Source organism: Hemitrygon akajei, chromosome 5 (genome assembly GCF_048418815.1).
Source record: "Hemitrygon akajei chromosome 5, sHemAka1.3, whole genome shotgun sequence".
NCBI classification, from domain to species: domain Eukaryota; kingdom Metazoa; phylum Chordata; class Chondrichthyes; order Myliobatiformes; family Dasyatidae; genus Hemitrygon; species Hemitrygon akajei.
The window spans coordinates 114350160-114365875 of NC_133128.1; the positions used below are offsets into that span (position 1 = coordinate 114350160).

At 49.8% G+C, this 15716-nt stretch overlaps 1 protein-coding gene across 11 annotated transcripts in view; it reads left to right on the top strand.

The window, feature by feature from the left end:
* tmem198ab (transmembrane protein 198ab) overlaps positions 1-15205 on the top strand; it is a 103909-nt gene extending 88704 nt beyond the window's left edge. For 10 of the 11 annotated variants that reach the window (XM_073046210.1, XM_073046212.1, XM_073046208.1 and 7 more), the window contains 2 exons: positions 4373-4602; positions 9284-15205. In XM_073046210.1, the coding sequence (XP_072902311.1) occupies positions 4373-4602; positions 9284-9418 (365 nt within the window). In that variant the 3' untranslated portion in view covers positions 9419-15205. The remainder of the gene's footprint in view (positions 1-4372; positions 4603-9283) is intronic. The other variant, XM_073046217.1, reaches the window with a different exon arrangement.
* Positions 15206-15716: the final 511 nt, after the last annotated feature.

The following is a 15716-nucleotide window of genomic DNA, read 5'->3' on the forward strand; positions in this document are numbered from 1 at the left end:
CATATTTTACCTTTCTATGCATATAAAACACTTAAGAAACATATGTATCTCAATAATTAAACCACTGCGTTGCTTAGTAATAATTGTAGCTTTCATCGGGGCAGGGCCTTTCTCATTCTCCATTAAAATTGTGCCGATCGTTGACCGACTGTAGCCTAACGCTTTTCCAATGACCGACGGCATCTTACCTCTTTCTGATCGCTTTATTTTCTACCTTATTTTCAATCGTGATTATTTTCGTGAACAGAAACACTGCGGATTCAGAGCTGCACCGCCAGGTCCTAATGCCCACCGCACTGAGACAGGTTAAATAAGGTCCAGGGTTCCATTGGGTCCTATAGATCACCACACTGAGACAGGTTAAATAAGGGACTTGAGCATCCATGTTTTTTGGTATCCGCAGGGGGTCTCAGAACCAATCCCCTGCAGGTAAGGAGGGCCGACTGTATTGTAGATTAAAATAAATTAAATAAGTAGTGCAAAAGATAATATTGAGGGAGTGTTCCTGGGTTCATTGTCCATTCAGAAATTTGATGGCAGAGACGAAGAAGCTGTACCTAAAATGATGAAGTGTGTGTCTCCAGGCTCCTGTCCCACCTTCTTGATGGTAGCAATGAGAAGAGGGCATGTTCTGGGTGATGGGATTCCTTAATGATGGATGCCACCCTTTTAATGCATCAGCTTTTGAAGTTGTCCTGGATGCTGGGGAGGGTGGTGCTCATGATGGAGCTGGCTGAGTTTACAACTTTCTGCAACTTTTTCCAACCCTGTGCAGTAGCCCCTCCACACCAGACACTGATGCTATCAGTTAGAATGCTCGCCACAATACATCTAAAGGAATTTGCAAGTGTCCTTGGTGACATACCAATTCTCCTCAAGCTCCTAATGAAATATAGCTACTGATGTGCCTTTGTTGTAATTGCACCAGAATGTTGTGCCCAGGATAGGTTCTCAGAGATCTTGATACCCAGGAACTTGAAACTTCTCACCCTTTCCATTTCCAATCCCTCAATGAAGACTGGTGTGTGTTTCCCTGACTTCAGTTCCTTGGCTTTTAGTGACGTTGATTGCAAAGTTGTTGCTGCAACAGCACACGAGCAACTGAACTCCTCTGATCCATCCTGTCCCCTGTATATCTTGACGATACCTCTTCCTACCCTGTCTCCTGTAAAAATGCCATTCTCATTTCTCAGTTCCTTTGTCTTTGCTGCATTTGTTCCCAGGATGGGGCTCCCTTGTCCAGGACATCAGTGATGTCCTCCTCCTTCAAAGAATGAGGTTTCCCTTCCTCCTTCATTGATGCTGCCCTCGCCTGCATCTCCGTTTCCCAGCTATCTGCCCTCGACCCATCTTCCCAGTGATGAGAGTTCCTCTTGTCCTTACCTACCACCCCATGAGCCTCCGCATCCAACATATCATCCTCCACACCCTCTGCCATTTTCAAAGGGATCCTACCACCAAACTCATCTTTACCTCTCCCCCTCCCCAACTCATTGCTTCCCGCTGGGATTGCTCCTTCCGTGATTCCCTTGTCCGTTCATCCCTCCCCACTAATCTCTCTCCCGGCGTTTATCCCTGCAAGCGGCCAAAGTGCTATACTTGCCCATTCACCTCCTCCCTCACCTCCACTCAGGAACCAGACAGTCCTTCCAGGTGAGGCAATTCTTCACCTGTGAATTTCCTTGGGTTGTCTGTTGTATCAGGTGCTCCCAATGCAGCCTTTTCTCTACATTGGTGAGACCCGTTGTAAACTGGGGGACTAGAGCACCTCTATCTATCAAAAGCGGAGCTACCCATGGTCAAACATATTAATTCCAATTCCCATTCTGTCATGTCAGTCCATGATGAAGCCACCCTCAGGGTGGAAGAGTTACACCTTGTATTCTGTCTGTTAGCCTCCAACCTGATTATCAATATCTCCTTCCGGTTTAAAAAAAAATTCCCACCCCTTTCCGTCTTCTATTCCCCACTCTGCCCTCTTACCTCTTCTCACCTGCCTATCACCTCCCCCTGGGTCCCCTCCTCATCCTTTTCTCCTCTGGTCCACTCTCCTCTCCTATCGGATTCCTTCCTCTCCAGCCCTTGACCTTTCCCAGTCGCCTGGCTTCACCGATCACCTTCTGGCTATCTTCGTCTTCTTCCTCCTGGCTTCCCAGTCTTGAAGAAGGGTCTCGGCCCAAAACTGTTTGTTCACTTCCTTGGATGCCACCTGTCTTGCTGACTCCTGCAGCATTTGGTATGCTTTGCTTTGGATTTCCCGCATCTGGAATTTCTTGCGTTTATGATCTATCTCGCTCCTGTACACCGCTTATCACCATCTGAAATTCTGCCGACAATAGTTATTGAGAAATTTATAGATGGTATTTGAGTTGTGCCTAACCACACAGTGATGGGTGTAGAGCAGTGGGCTAAGCACACCTCCCTGAGGTGCAACAGCGTTGATTGTCAGCGAGGTGGAGATGTTATTTCCGATCCATATAGACTGTGGTCTCCCGGTGAGAAAGTCAAAGGTCCATTTGTAGAGGGGGGTGTGGAGGCCCAGGTTTTACAGCTTCTACATTATAGTAAGAAATAAAAAAAAGAAGTAATGCACAATAAGAATAGTGAGGCCGTGTCCATGGGTTCATGGACCATTCCGAAATCTGACGGCGGAGGAGAAGAATCTGTCCTGAATCCTTGAGTGTGTCTCTTCAGGCTCCTGTTCCTCCTTCCTAACGTTCCTGATGAAAAGTGGGCATTTCATAAATGGTGAGGGTCCTTACTAATGGATGCCACTTTCCTGAGAATGTCCTCAGTGCTGGGGAGGCTTGTGCCTGTGATGGATGGAGTTGGCTGAGTTTCCAAGGTGTTCAGGAGAACGTACAATGCCCAGGAGTCAGTTCCCCCTCAGGATTCGATTGCAAACAAGATCAATTTCATCGTTCACATTCAAGTTATATTATTAGACCTCTTTGGGAGTATTGTATTTGGTTGCGGTCACACCATGATAGGAAGGATTTGGAGGCTTAGGAGAGGATGTGGAAGATATTCACTAAGATGCTGTCCAGATTAGAGATTATGAGGTATAAAGAGAGGTTGTTTTCTCTGGAGCGATGGGGGCTGAAAAGAGATCGGGTAGAAGCTTATAAAATTATGAGAAGCTTAGATGGTTATTATGCATCTCACCCTAACCGTGGACTTTTTACTCTCCTCCCATCCGGTAGGTGCTACAGGAGCCTCCCCTCCCACACCAGCGGGCACAGGAAGAGCTTCTTCCCTGAGGCTGTGACCCTGCTGAACCCCACATCACAGCGCTAAGCAGTATTGCACCCATATCGTACTGTCACAGTACTTTTATATTTGTGTGCTGTAGCACTTACTTTTTGTTCACAGTTATTTTGTAAATAACGCTATTCTTTGCATTTCTGGTTAGATTCTAACTGCATTTCATTGGCTTTGTATCTGTACTCGGCACAATGACAATAAAGTGAATCTAATCAAATCTAATCTCAGTAGAATAGACATGTCCTATTCTTGTTACTGTCATCAGGAAACTGAAGGTCCACACTCAGTGATTCAGGAACAGCTTCTTCCCCTCCACCGTCAGATTTCTGAAGTTGATGAGCCCATGAACTGTACCTCAGTATTCTACTTTTGTACAAAGTATATGTTGTGTTTCTTATTATAAATGTCAGGGAATGCATCTAAAGTAAGAGGAGGAGATTTGCAGGGTTTTTTACACAGGGGGTGGTGGGTGTCTGGAATGTGGTAGCATAGCGGTTTGTGCAATGATTTATGCCAGCTGTAATCGAGGTTCAATCCCGCAAATGTGCGTGAGGAGTTTGTACTTTCTCCCCGTGAATGTGTGGGTATCCTCCTAGTGCTCCGGTTTCCTCCCACGTTCCAAAGCCCTACAGGTTAGGGTTAGTGGGCTGCGGGCTTGCTGTGTTTGCACCAGAAACACTTGCAGGCTGCCCAGCACAATCCTCACTGATTTGATTTGATGCAAACAACACATTTCACTGTAGCTTTCGATGTAAATGTGGCAAATAAGCTTATCTTTTTTTCCTTCTGAAACAGGCAAATATGATAGAGCATTTATAAAGCTCTTACATGACTGGGCAGAAAATGCAGACAGAAGGGAGTAGTTTAGTTAGATGCTTATTAACTGGTTTAGTACAACATTGAGCGCTAAAAGGCCATTTCCTGTACTGTAATGTTTTACTTTCTAAGTATGTGGGATCCCACTTTAACGCGGGGCCATATTGTTGGTGGGATTGGTCTCCCTGAGAGTGTGACCCTAGTTAAACACTGACTTCTATGATGGATGCAATGCACCAAGACACTAACTCACCACACCTTTCTTTTCCTATCGCACCCCACGACACACCAGTCATTATTAACAGGAGACAGAGGCGGGTACAGCTGATGAGAATACGACAGAGGGAGGCCAAGAGAAAGCAGAGAAGACAGCGGAGGACGTACCAGGAGCAGGCGTATCGCAGGAAACCCAACCCTGTCCGCCGCTACGATGGAGATGTGCTTTCCCCGGTGAGTCAGCCTCTCCAGGCTTCACTCGTTCACCATGTCGAAGGGAACAAAGTCTACAAGACACTTGGGCAGGTACATGGACAGGAAAGGTTGAGAGGGATCTGGATTAAATGCTGGCAAATGGGACCAACTTAAATGGGCATCTTAGCCAGCAAAGATGAGCTGGGCTGAAGGGCCTGTATGAGTCTGATTTATCTTCCAATGTTCGCCCCTCCCATCCCATCTGCAGGGGCTGCAGGACCTTCACAAGGGTTAGATCGTACAAGGTCATCCTCATCCTCCTCCTCGCCACTCCCTCCGGGCTCCGCACCCCCTCCTCCCTCGTCCCACAAGGGTTAGATCGTACAAGGTCATCCTCATCCTCCTCCTCGCCACTCCCTCCGGGCTCCGCACCCCCTCCTCCCTCGTCCCTCGCCAACGCTCACCTGTACCTCCATAACCTCCCTGTCTCACGGGAACGTACCAATGCAAAACTCATCCTCATCCTCCTCCTCGCCACCCCCTCCTCCCTCGTCCCACAAGGGTTAGATCGTACAAGGTCATCCTCATCCTCCTCCTCGCCACTCCCTCCGGGCTCCGCACCCCCTCCTCCCTCGTCCCTCGCCAACGCTCACCTGTACCTCCATAACCTCCCTGTCTCACGGGAACGTACCAATGCAAAACTCATCCTCATCCTCCTCCTCGCCACTCCCTCCGGGCTCCGCACCCCCTCCTCCCTCGTCCCTCGCCAACGCTCACAGGGTAGGAACAGGACAGTTAAACACAGAGTGAATCTCCCTCCGCACTATCCCATCACACACTCCCAGGGTCAGACACAGAGTGAATCTCCCTCCGCACTGTCCCATCACACACTCCCAGGGTCAGACACAGAGTGAAGCTCCCTTAACATCATCCCATCACACACTCCCAGGGTCAGACACAGAGTGAAGCTCCCTCTACACTGTCCCATCACACACTCCCAGGGTCAGACACAGAGTGAAGCTCCCTCTACACAGTCCCATCACACACTCCCAGGGTCAGACACAGAGTGAAGCTCCCTTAACATCATCCCATCACACACTCCCAGGGTCAGACACAGAGTGAAGCTCCCTCTACACTGTCCCATCACACACTCCCAGGGTCAGACACAGAGTGAATCTCCCTCCGCACTGTCCCATCACACACTCCCAGGGTCAGACACAGAGTGAAGCTCCCTTAACATCATCCCATCACACACTCCCAGGGTCAGACACAGAGTGAAGCTCCCTCTACACTGTCCCATCACACACTCCCAGGGTCAGACACAGAGTGAAGCTCCCTCTACACTGTCCCATCACAAACTCCCAGGGTCAGACACAGAGTGAAACTCCCTCCACACTGTCCCATCACACATTCCCAGGGTCAGACACAGAGTGAAACTCCCTCCACACTGTCCCATCACACATTCCCAGGGTCAGACACAGAGTGAAACTCCCTCCACACTGTCCCATCACACACTCCCAGGGTCAGACACAGAGTGAAACTCCCTCCACACTGTCCCATCACACATTCCCAGGGTCAGACACAGAGTGAAGCTCCCTCTACACTGTCCCATCACACACTCCCAGGGTCAGACACAGAGTGAAGCTCCCTCTACACCGTCCCATCACACACTCCCGGGATCAGACACAGAGTGAAGCTCCCTCTACACTGTCCCATCACACACTCTCGGGGTCAGACACAGAGTGAAACTCCCTCTACACTGTCCCATCACACACTCCCAGGGTCAGACACAGAGTGAAGCTCCCTCTACACCGTCCCATCACACACTCCCAGGGTCAGACACAGAGTGAAGCTCCCTCCACACTGTCCCATCACACACTCCCAGGGTCAGTCACAGAGTGAAGCTCCCTCTACACTGTCCCATCACACACTCCCGGGGTCAGACACAGAGTGAAACTCCCTCTACACTGTCCCATCACACACTCCCAGGGTCAGACAGAGTGAAGCTCCCTCCACACTGTCCCGTCACACACTCCCGGGGTCAGACACAGAGTGAAGCTCCCTCTACACTGTCCCATCACACACTCCCAGGGTCAGACACAGAGTGAAGCTCCCTCTACACCATCCCATCACACACTCCCAGAGTCAGACACAGAGTGAAACTCCCTCTACACTGTCCCATCACACACTCCCAGGTTCAGACACAGAGTGAAGCTCCCTCTACACTGTCCCATCACATACTCCTGGGGTCAGACAATGTGTGAAGCTCCCTCTACACCGTCCCATCACATACTCTTGAGGTCAGACAGAGTGAAGCTCCCTCTACACTGTCCCATCACACACTCCAGGAGTCAGACTCAAAGTAAACCTCACCTTAATACTTCCCTGTAAGCATTAACCGCGAAGTACCTGATGTACGACACAAGATAATACTATCGGTATCTACATGAGTAGTCTCGTATATATCTACAGTATTTTCCTGTAGAAATTGGGGAGTGTGTCAGTATGTACAGGGGTCCCGGGGAGTGTGTCGGTATTTACAGGGGGACCTGGGGTGTTTATTGATAATTACAAGAGATCCCGGTACATGAAGGAGATCTGGGGTAGTGTGCTGCCATTTGCAGGGGTCCTGAGGAGTGTGTTGGTATATAGAGTGTCCCTCGGGACTGTGTCAGTGTCTGCGAGGGGTGTCGGGGAGAGTGTCGGTGTCTGCGAGGTGTGTCGGGGAGAGTGTTGGTGTCTGCGAGGGGTGTCGGGGAGTGTGTCGGTATTTACGGGGGTCACGGGGAGTGTGTTGGTATTTACGGGGGGGTCCCCGGAGTGTGTCGGTATTTACGGGGCCCCGGGGAGTGTGTCAGTATTTACGGTGGGTCCCCGGAGTGTGTCAGTATTTACGGGGTCCCGGGGAGTGTGTCGGTATTTACGGGGGTTCCCGGGAGTGTGTCGGTATTTACGGGGTCCCGGGGAATGTGTCGGTATTTACGGGGTACCGGGAGTGCGTCGGTATTTACGGGGTACCGGGAGTGCGTCGGTATTTACAGGGTCCCGGGGAGTGCGTCGGTATTTACGGGATCCCGGGAGTGCGTCGGTATTTACGGGGTACCGGGAGTGCGTCGGTATTTACGGGGGATCCCGGGAGTGCGTCGGTATTTACGGGGTCCCCGGAGTGTGTCGGTATTCACGGGGGGTCCCGGGGAGTGTGTCGGTATTTACGGGGGGTCCCCGGAGTGTGTCGGTATTCACGGGGGGTCCTGGGAGTGTGTCGGTATTTACGGGGTCCCGGGAGTGCGTCGGTATTTACGGGGGATCCCGGGAGTGCGTCGGTATTTACGGGGGATCCCCGGAGTGCGTCGGTATTTACGGGGGATCCCCGGAGTGTGTCGGTATTTACGGGGTCCCCGGAGTGCGTCGGTATTTACGGGATCCCGGGAGTGTGTCGGTATTTACGGGGTCCCGGGGAGTGCGTCGGTATTTATGGGGGGTCCCGGGGAGTGTGTCGGTATTTACGGGGTCCCGGGAGTGTGTCGGTATTTACGGGGTCCCGGGGAGTGCGTCGGTATTTACGGGGTCCCGGGGAGTGCGTCGGTATTTACGGGGGATCCCCGGAGTGTGTCGGTATTTACGGGGTCCCCGGAGGGTGTTGGTATTTACAGGATCCCGGGAGTGCGTCGGTATTTACGGGGGATCCCGGGAGAGTGTTGGTATTTACAGAGGATCCAGGGAGGGTGTTGGTATTTACAGAGGGTCCCGGGGAGTGTGTCGGTATTTACGGGATCCCGGGAGTGCGTCGGTATTTACGGGGGATCCCGGGAGAGTGTTGGTATTTACGGGGGATCCCGGGAGGGTGTTGGTATTTACAGAGGATCCAGGTATTAGGTTGGTATTTACAGAGGATCCAGGGAGGGTGTTGGTATTTACAGAGGATCCAGGTATTAGGTTGGTATTTACAGAGGATCCAGGGAGGGTGTTGGTATTTACAGAGGATCCAGGGAGGGTGTTGGTATTTACAGAGGATCCAGGGAGTGTGTCGGTATTTACAGAGGATCCAGGGAGGGTGTCGGTATTTACAGAGGATCCAGGGAGGGTGTTGGTATTTACAGAGGATCCAGGGAGGGTGTTGGTATTTACAGAGGATCCAGGGAGGGTGTTGGTATTTACAGAGGATCCAGGGAGTGTGTCGGTATTTACAGAGGATCCAGGGAGGGTGTCGGTATTTACAGAGGATCCAGGGAGTGTGTTGGTATTTACGGGAAGTCCCAGGTATTAGGTTGATATTTACAGAGGATCCAGGGAGGGTGTCGGTATTTACAGAGGATCCCGGGAGAGTGTTGGTATTTACAGAGGGTCCAGGGAGGGTGTTGGTATTTACAGAGGGTCCAGGGAGGGTATTGGTATTTACGGGAAGTCCCAGGTATTAGGTTGATATTTACAGAGGATCCAGGGAGGGTGTCGGTATTTACGGGAAGTCCCAGGTATTAGGTTGATATTTACAGAGGATCCAGGGAGAGTGTTGGTATTTACAGAGGATCCCGGGAGGGTGTTGGTATTTAAGAGGGTCTTGGGGAATGTGCTTTTACTTATAGGGGATTTCAGTGAGTGTTTGTATTTACGGGGGTTCCCCAGGAGTGTATCACTATTTACAGAGGATCCAGGGGAAGGTGCTGGTGTTTACAAGGGATTCATGGGAGTGTGTTGGTATTTACAGGAGATCCCAGTGACTGGTGGGGGAAGGCCAGGAATGGAATAATGAAGTCCCCTGTGTCAACTTTCTCTACTCTCCTTTCTCTCACAGAGCTACATTCAGAACTTCCGGGAGCGCCAAGCCGGAACATCGCCAGGCGCCAATGCACAGACCATGATTGACGTGGACTATGACTGTGGCTCCACGGTGCCCCTCACCTCCTCCACCCCTGCAGTCCGAGTGTGAGGCAACTGGGGAGGCCTTTGGAGCAAAGTGGAGGGTCTCAGTCTGCTGGGCAGCGGAGGAGAAGACCTGCGGGGAGGGGAGTCTCCCTAAACCCAGTGTCCCAGGGAAGGGCCTGCCGTCGATGTGGGACTTGTATTTACAGAAGATATTTAATATATTTATGCCTGAACTGGGTCTTTGGCCCTTCTGCAACCACGTCCTTTCCCATCCTACAGATCGACGCTCCCAGATTGGAGACATGCATTTCCAGGGGATATTTCATTCCACTGTCCCTTGTATCCTGTGATTAGGGAAGGAGATCAGGACTCTCAGCAACTACACAGGAACTGACCTTGGACTCAGTGCGGATGATAACCCTAACTCAAGCAAGAGTGGTTAAAAACTCATAGAGGGAGGGGAGGGAGTGCTGGATGAGGGAAGGGAAGTGGTGCCTCAGACATCCACTTTCTTCCATACACAATCCTCTCAAACACTTCCATCTAGCTTCACACCTCCCAGGAGATGTTGCAGTCACCATCTGCTCTATACAAGGAGAGAAACTTCCCTTGGGACAATGCCACCTTCCTCTTCAGGGCCATTGCTTCACCAAGCCGGAGACACCAGCTGCCCACTGCGGTGTCTCGAAGGAAATGTGAACCTTCCTTTGGCCGATATTGTGCATGTTTCTGAGCTGTGTGTGTGTGTGTGCACAAAGAGCAGCGCGTACCGTTACATAGAAACTGCTGAATGTATTCCTCTTTAGTCATGACGCTGGTCTCGCACAGGGAGAGGACGCAATCTTCATCTGTCACTCCTACTCCTGAACTTGGCCTGAGAACCCTACTCGAACCAGAACCCTAACCTTAATCCTACACTCCTAACCCGAACCAGAACCCGAGATCATACTCCTAACCTTACACACAACCCTACATCTGAATCAGAGCCCTAACCCTGACTCTAACACTGGAACACTAATCAGAACCCCAGAGTCCTAACCCTAATGTCTCAGTCACTGTCTGAAGGTTGAGTGTGGATGTGAACCTTGTGACTGAAGTGGAGAGATGTCCTTTGTTGAGGGTTGGGTTGACCTCAGGTTTTCTTCAGAATTGGAGACTGCTGTCCTCTCTTGCTTTCGGAGAAACTTAATGGGAAGATTTATCACAATGGGGGAGGCAGGTTTACTCTTCATTTGACTTGGAGAACTTCAGTCAGTAGTTGGAAAGAAGCTGAAGATTGGTCACAGTGTGGAGTTGTCTGATGGAGAGGTCGGCAATAAGCCAAGGAGAGTTGTGTTTCCAGTTGGCTGAGGAGGGTGGGGAACTGCTTGGTGACCACTGGTACTGAGTGGGTCAGTATGAGACGATGGGATGAATATCCTTGAACTTGACTAGCCTAACTGTGGAGTGCATAATGGGGGGGGGGGGGGGGGGAGACAAATCTCACTGCACCAGTGCTGTGTTCCTCTTAATGTGAGTTATTATAGAGCTTATCTTCACAGTCTCTGGTGGTCTCAGCTTCCAATAACAAGCTAGTATTAATATAAACACCTTTGACATCTCAAGACTACTGTCACATAGTTTAGAACCGTAAGAACATACATTAGCAGAAGAAATAGGCCATTCGGCCATCAGTCTGCTCTACCATGGCAGGTTTTGTTCAACCCCATTCTCCCACCTTCTCCCCATAAAAATTTAACCTCCAACTTCAGACTTGATGAATCCCCATGTGGTAGTTTAGCTCTTGGGGCCAAGGAGCCAGGACATTTGGGATAACATTAAATACTGTATAGTTTAGGAACCAGCAGACTGAAGGCAACATTGCTAGGAGACAAGAAATGAAGAAGTTGGTGTAGACAGATTCATCCAACCTGTGAGGTAACACGAAGATGGAAAAGACAGAGGAATGTTGGTCCAACATCTCCAGAGTGAGCTTCGTGTAACTGGTATGATTAGTGCGGGGTGTAGGGGCTAGAGGGAGTTTCAGAGACAGGCAGGGGTGTAGGAGCTGGAGGGGGTTACAGAGATAGGGAGGAGTGTAGGGGCCAGTGAAGGCAGAGTTGGGGAGGAGTGCAGGGAACATTTACAGAGTTGGGGAGGGTTGTGAGAGGGGTTTGCAGAGTTGGGGATGGAGTTGTCCATGGCCGCCTCTACTGCCAGGATGAGGCCAAGCTCAGGTTGAGGAGCAACACCTCATATTCACTCCGAATGGCCTCCAACGTGATGGTATGAGCATCAATATCTCTAACTTCCAATCATTTCTCCACCACTGCCACCCCCGCCCCCTCATTCTCTCTCTTTCCATTCCCCCATTCTGCTTCCTCTCTCATCCCTTCTCTTCATCTGCCTATCACCTCCCTCTGGTATCTCTGCTCAGTTCCTTTCTCCCATGGTCCACTCTTCTCTCCTATCAGATTCCTTTCTCTTCTGCCTTTAACTTCCTTCACTTATCACCTTCTAGCTTCTTATTTCCTCATCCCTCCCTCGCCCACCCACCTTCCCCCTCACCTTTCACCTGCCAGCTTCTTATTTTGTTTTCCTCCTCCTCCATTGCCAGTTTGATGAAGGGTTTTGGCCCGAAACATCGACTGTTTGTTCCCCTCCATAGATGCTGCCTGACCTGCTGAGTTCCTCCAGCATTTTGTGTGTGTGTTGGATGCATTAGTGTGTTCTGTTGTACTGCACACACATCCCTGCTGTGTGCACATGGTACATTATTATTGTGTGGGACTGCTGTATGAACAAACGTGGGTGTGTATGTGAGAGAGAGAGAGCTCATGTAAGTGCATTTGAATTCCGTGTGTAAGCTCGTGCACATGATTGTAGTGTGGATATTGCACACGTACACGTGCTGAGTGTGTTCTCTGCATAAATGTGCCACGGAATGTATTCTGTACATGCCTGTGTGCTTATTGTCTATATATAGTACACCCACATTGCTAATGTGTGAAATCCGAGTCATAGAGGCACAGAAAATTACAGCGCAGAAACAGGCCCTTTGGCCCATCTAGTCCATGCCGAAACCATTTAAACAGCCTACTCCCATCGACCTACACCAGGACCATAGCCTTCCATGCCCCTACTATCCGTGTACCTATCTAGACCTCTTAAATGTTGAAATCGAGTTCACATGCACCACTTGTGCCAGCAGCTCGTTCCACACTCTCACCACCCTCTGAGTGAAGAAGTTTCCCTTAACTTTCCCACCTTTCATCCTTAACCATGACCTCCAGTTGTAGTCACATCCAACGTCAGTGGAAAAAGGCTGCTTGCATTTACCCTATTTATACCGCTCATAATTGTGTATACTTCTATCAAATTTCCCCTCAATCTTCTACATTCCAAGGAATAAAGTCCTAACCTATTTAATCATTTCCTTATAACTCAGGTCCTCCAGACCCGGCAACATCCTTGTGAATTTTCTCTGTGCTCTTTCAACCTTGTTTACATCTTTCCTTTGGGTAGGTGACCAAAACTGCACACAAGATTCCAGATCAGGCCTCACCAAAGTCCTGTACAACTTCAACATAACATCCCATCTCCTGTACTCAAAGCATTGATTTATGAGAGCCAGTGTGCCATAAGTTTTCTTTATGACCCTCGCTACCTGTGACACCACTTTCAACAAATTACGGACCTGTGTTCCCAGATCCCTTTGTTCTACCACACTCTTCAGTGCCCGACTGTGTACCCCGGTTGGTCCTCCTCACACTTGTCTGTATTATATTCCATCTGCCATTTTCCAGCTGATCCAGATCCCTCTGCAAGCTCTGATAGTCTTCCTCACTGTCCACTACATCCCAATTTTGGTGTTATCTGCAAGTTCGCAGGTCCAGTTAACCATGCCATCATCCAGATCATTGATATAGATGACAAACAACAGCAGACCCAGCACCGATCCCTGTGGCATTCCACTAGTCACAGGCCTCCAGTCAGAGAGGCAACCATCTACCACCACTCTATGCCTTCTCCCACAAAGCCAATGTCTACTCCAATTTACTACCTCCCACGTGGGACCTTGTCACATGCCTTGCTAAAGTCCATGTAGACAACCTCCACTGCCTTGCCCTCATTCACTTTCCTCGTAACTTCCTCAAAAAGCTCTATAAAATTGGTTAGACATGAAGCCCTGCTGACTATCCTTAATCAGTAAGCGTCTGTTCAAATACTTGTCTATCCGGTCCCTTAGAATACCTTCCAGTAACCTTCCCACAACTGATGTCAGACTCGCTGGCCTATAATGTACTGGTTTCTGTTTAGAGCCTTTTTAGAACAGTGGAACAACACTGGCTGTCCTCCAATCCTCGGTACCTGCCCTCAGGATGATTTAAATATCTCTGCTATGGCCCTGGCAGTTTCTGCACTTACCTCCAGTAGGGTCGGAGGGAACACCATGCCAGGCCCTGGGGATTTATCCACCCTGATTTGCCTCAGGGTAGCAAACTCCTCCTGCTCTGTAATCTGAGCATTGTCCGTGAAGTCGATGTCGCTTTGCCTCACTTCTGTAGATTCAGTTTCCTGAGTAAATAGAGATGCAAAAGTTTATTTCAGATCTCTCCCATCTCTTTTGGCTCTACACGTGGGTTTCCAGAAAACCAACTTGTCTCTTGCTCTTTAAATATGTGTATTAAGTATTTATCTGTATTTAAATAACTGTAGGATCCCTTGGGATTCTCCCTCACCTTTTAGCCTTCCTGATTGCTTTAAGTGTTCTCTTGCATTTCTTGTTCTCATTTGTTCCTACTTGCTATGCTCAACCTTTTACTTCTTAACCAGAGTGTGTATGTTGTGTACAACTGGCTCTGTTGGTCTCAGCACCTTTTCTCCCCCTGTCTGTGTCCACCTGTTTCCCACCAGCTCAGATCGCCGAACTATCCCCCTCATCCTTCCTTTCCATCTGCCCATCATCCCCCTCCTCACCTGGTTCCACCCGTCATCTGCCAGCCCCTGTCTTCACCCTGCCCATCCACCTCTTTTCACCTGCCGTCACCCCTCTACGTGCTCAGCGCTGGAGCGAGGTCTCAACCCGAAGCGTCGGCCACCATCCCTCCGGCCCCACAGATGCTGACTTCCTCCAGCAATTTGTTTTCTGCTCCAGATTCAGCAGCTGCAGTCTCCTGTGTCTCTGCTATTCACATCGCGATGGACGTGCGTGTGTGTGTGTGTCTGCAGGCATGTGTGAGTATCTATGTGTATACATGTGAGTGCCTACATCTGTGTGGGTCTCCCTTGGACTGTGTGTGTGTGTGTGTGTGTGTGTGTGTGTGTGTGTGCGTGTGTGTGTGTGTGTGTGTGTGTGCGTGTGTGTGTCTTTCCTGCCACCCCGTCTCTCTCCTTCGTTCTGTACGTGTATTGGAATTGGTTTATTATTATCACAGGTACAATGAGAAGTGTTCATGCAGATCAGATCATTACACAGTGCACTGAGGTAGAACAAGGTAAAACAATAGCATTGCAGAATAAGGTGGGAAGTGCAGACAAGATCATAACGAGGTAGACTGTGAGGTTGTGTGTGTCTGTGAGAGAGAGGGAGCCCCTGTGGTTCAGTGCACCCCTTCCACTGACAATGGAGAACCCCCCTCCACCCCCAGTGCAGAGACCAGCCGCCCAGTTACCACCTCTCTGGTACTGTGATAGCGAAAGCAGCATGTTCCTTGTTGAGGGCGTGCCGTGCCGTTCCGGTTTTCGCACGCTCTCGTTTCCCCATCAGCCGTGTTCGAATCCTTTCTCTTTTTGGATGTGCCAAAACATTGGAACTGGTGCAAAACTTTAGCTGCGTGTTCGTTTGAAAAATACTAAATATTTATTTGAACTCTGTTGCCTCCTTGTCTCAAGTCTGAAGCTTGTGGTGGTAATTTGGGGAGGGTGTGGGGACTATGGGTAGGGGGTTAGGGTGAGGGGTGACATCACAGATGGGGAGACAACCCCCCCCCCACCTTAACCCCCTGAGGTGGAGGCTTAACTCTTCCATCTCCTCACCATTTTCCAGAGTCTCCCGGAGGGAATGTGTTTCCATAAATAAGCTATCCCTGCGGACAAGGTTGATGAGAGACTATAAGCAGGGAATTGAGTTTCATAAGGCTCTTCAGTCCATCATCTCTCTGCCATCCTATCCATACTGCTTCCATATAATAGAACACAGGGCAGGAACGAGGCCTTTCAACCCACCATGTCTGCTGAACACAAAACTGAATTCAACAAAATCTCTTCTGCCTGAACACATTCTTCACAATTTGCTGGTGGAACGCAGCAGGCCAGGCAGCATCTACAGGGAGAAGCACAGCTGATGTTTCGGGCCAAGACAGCGCTTCTCCCTATAGATG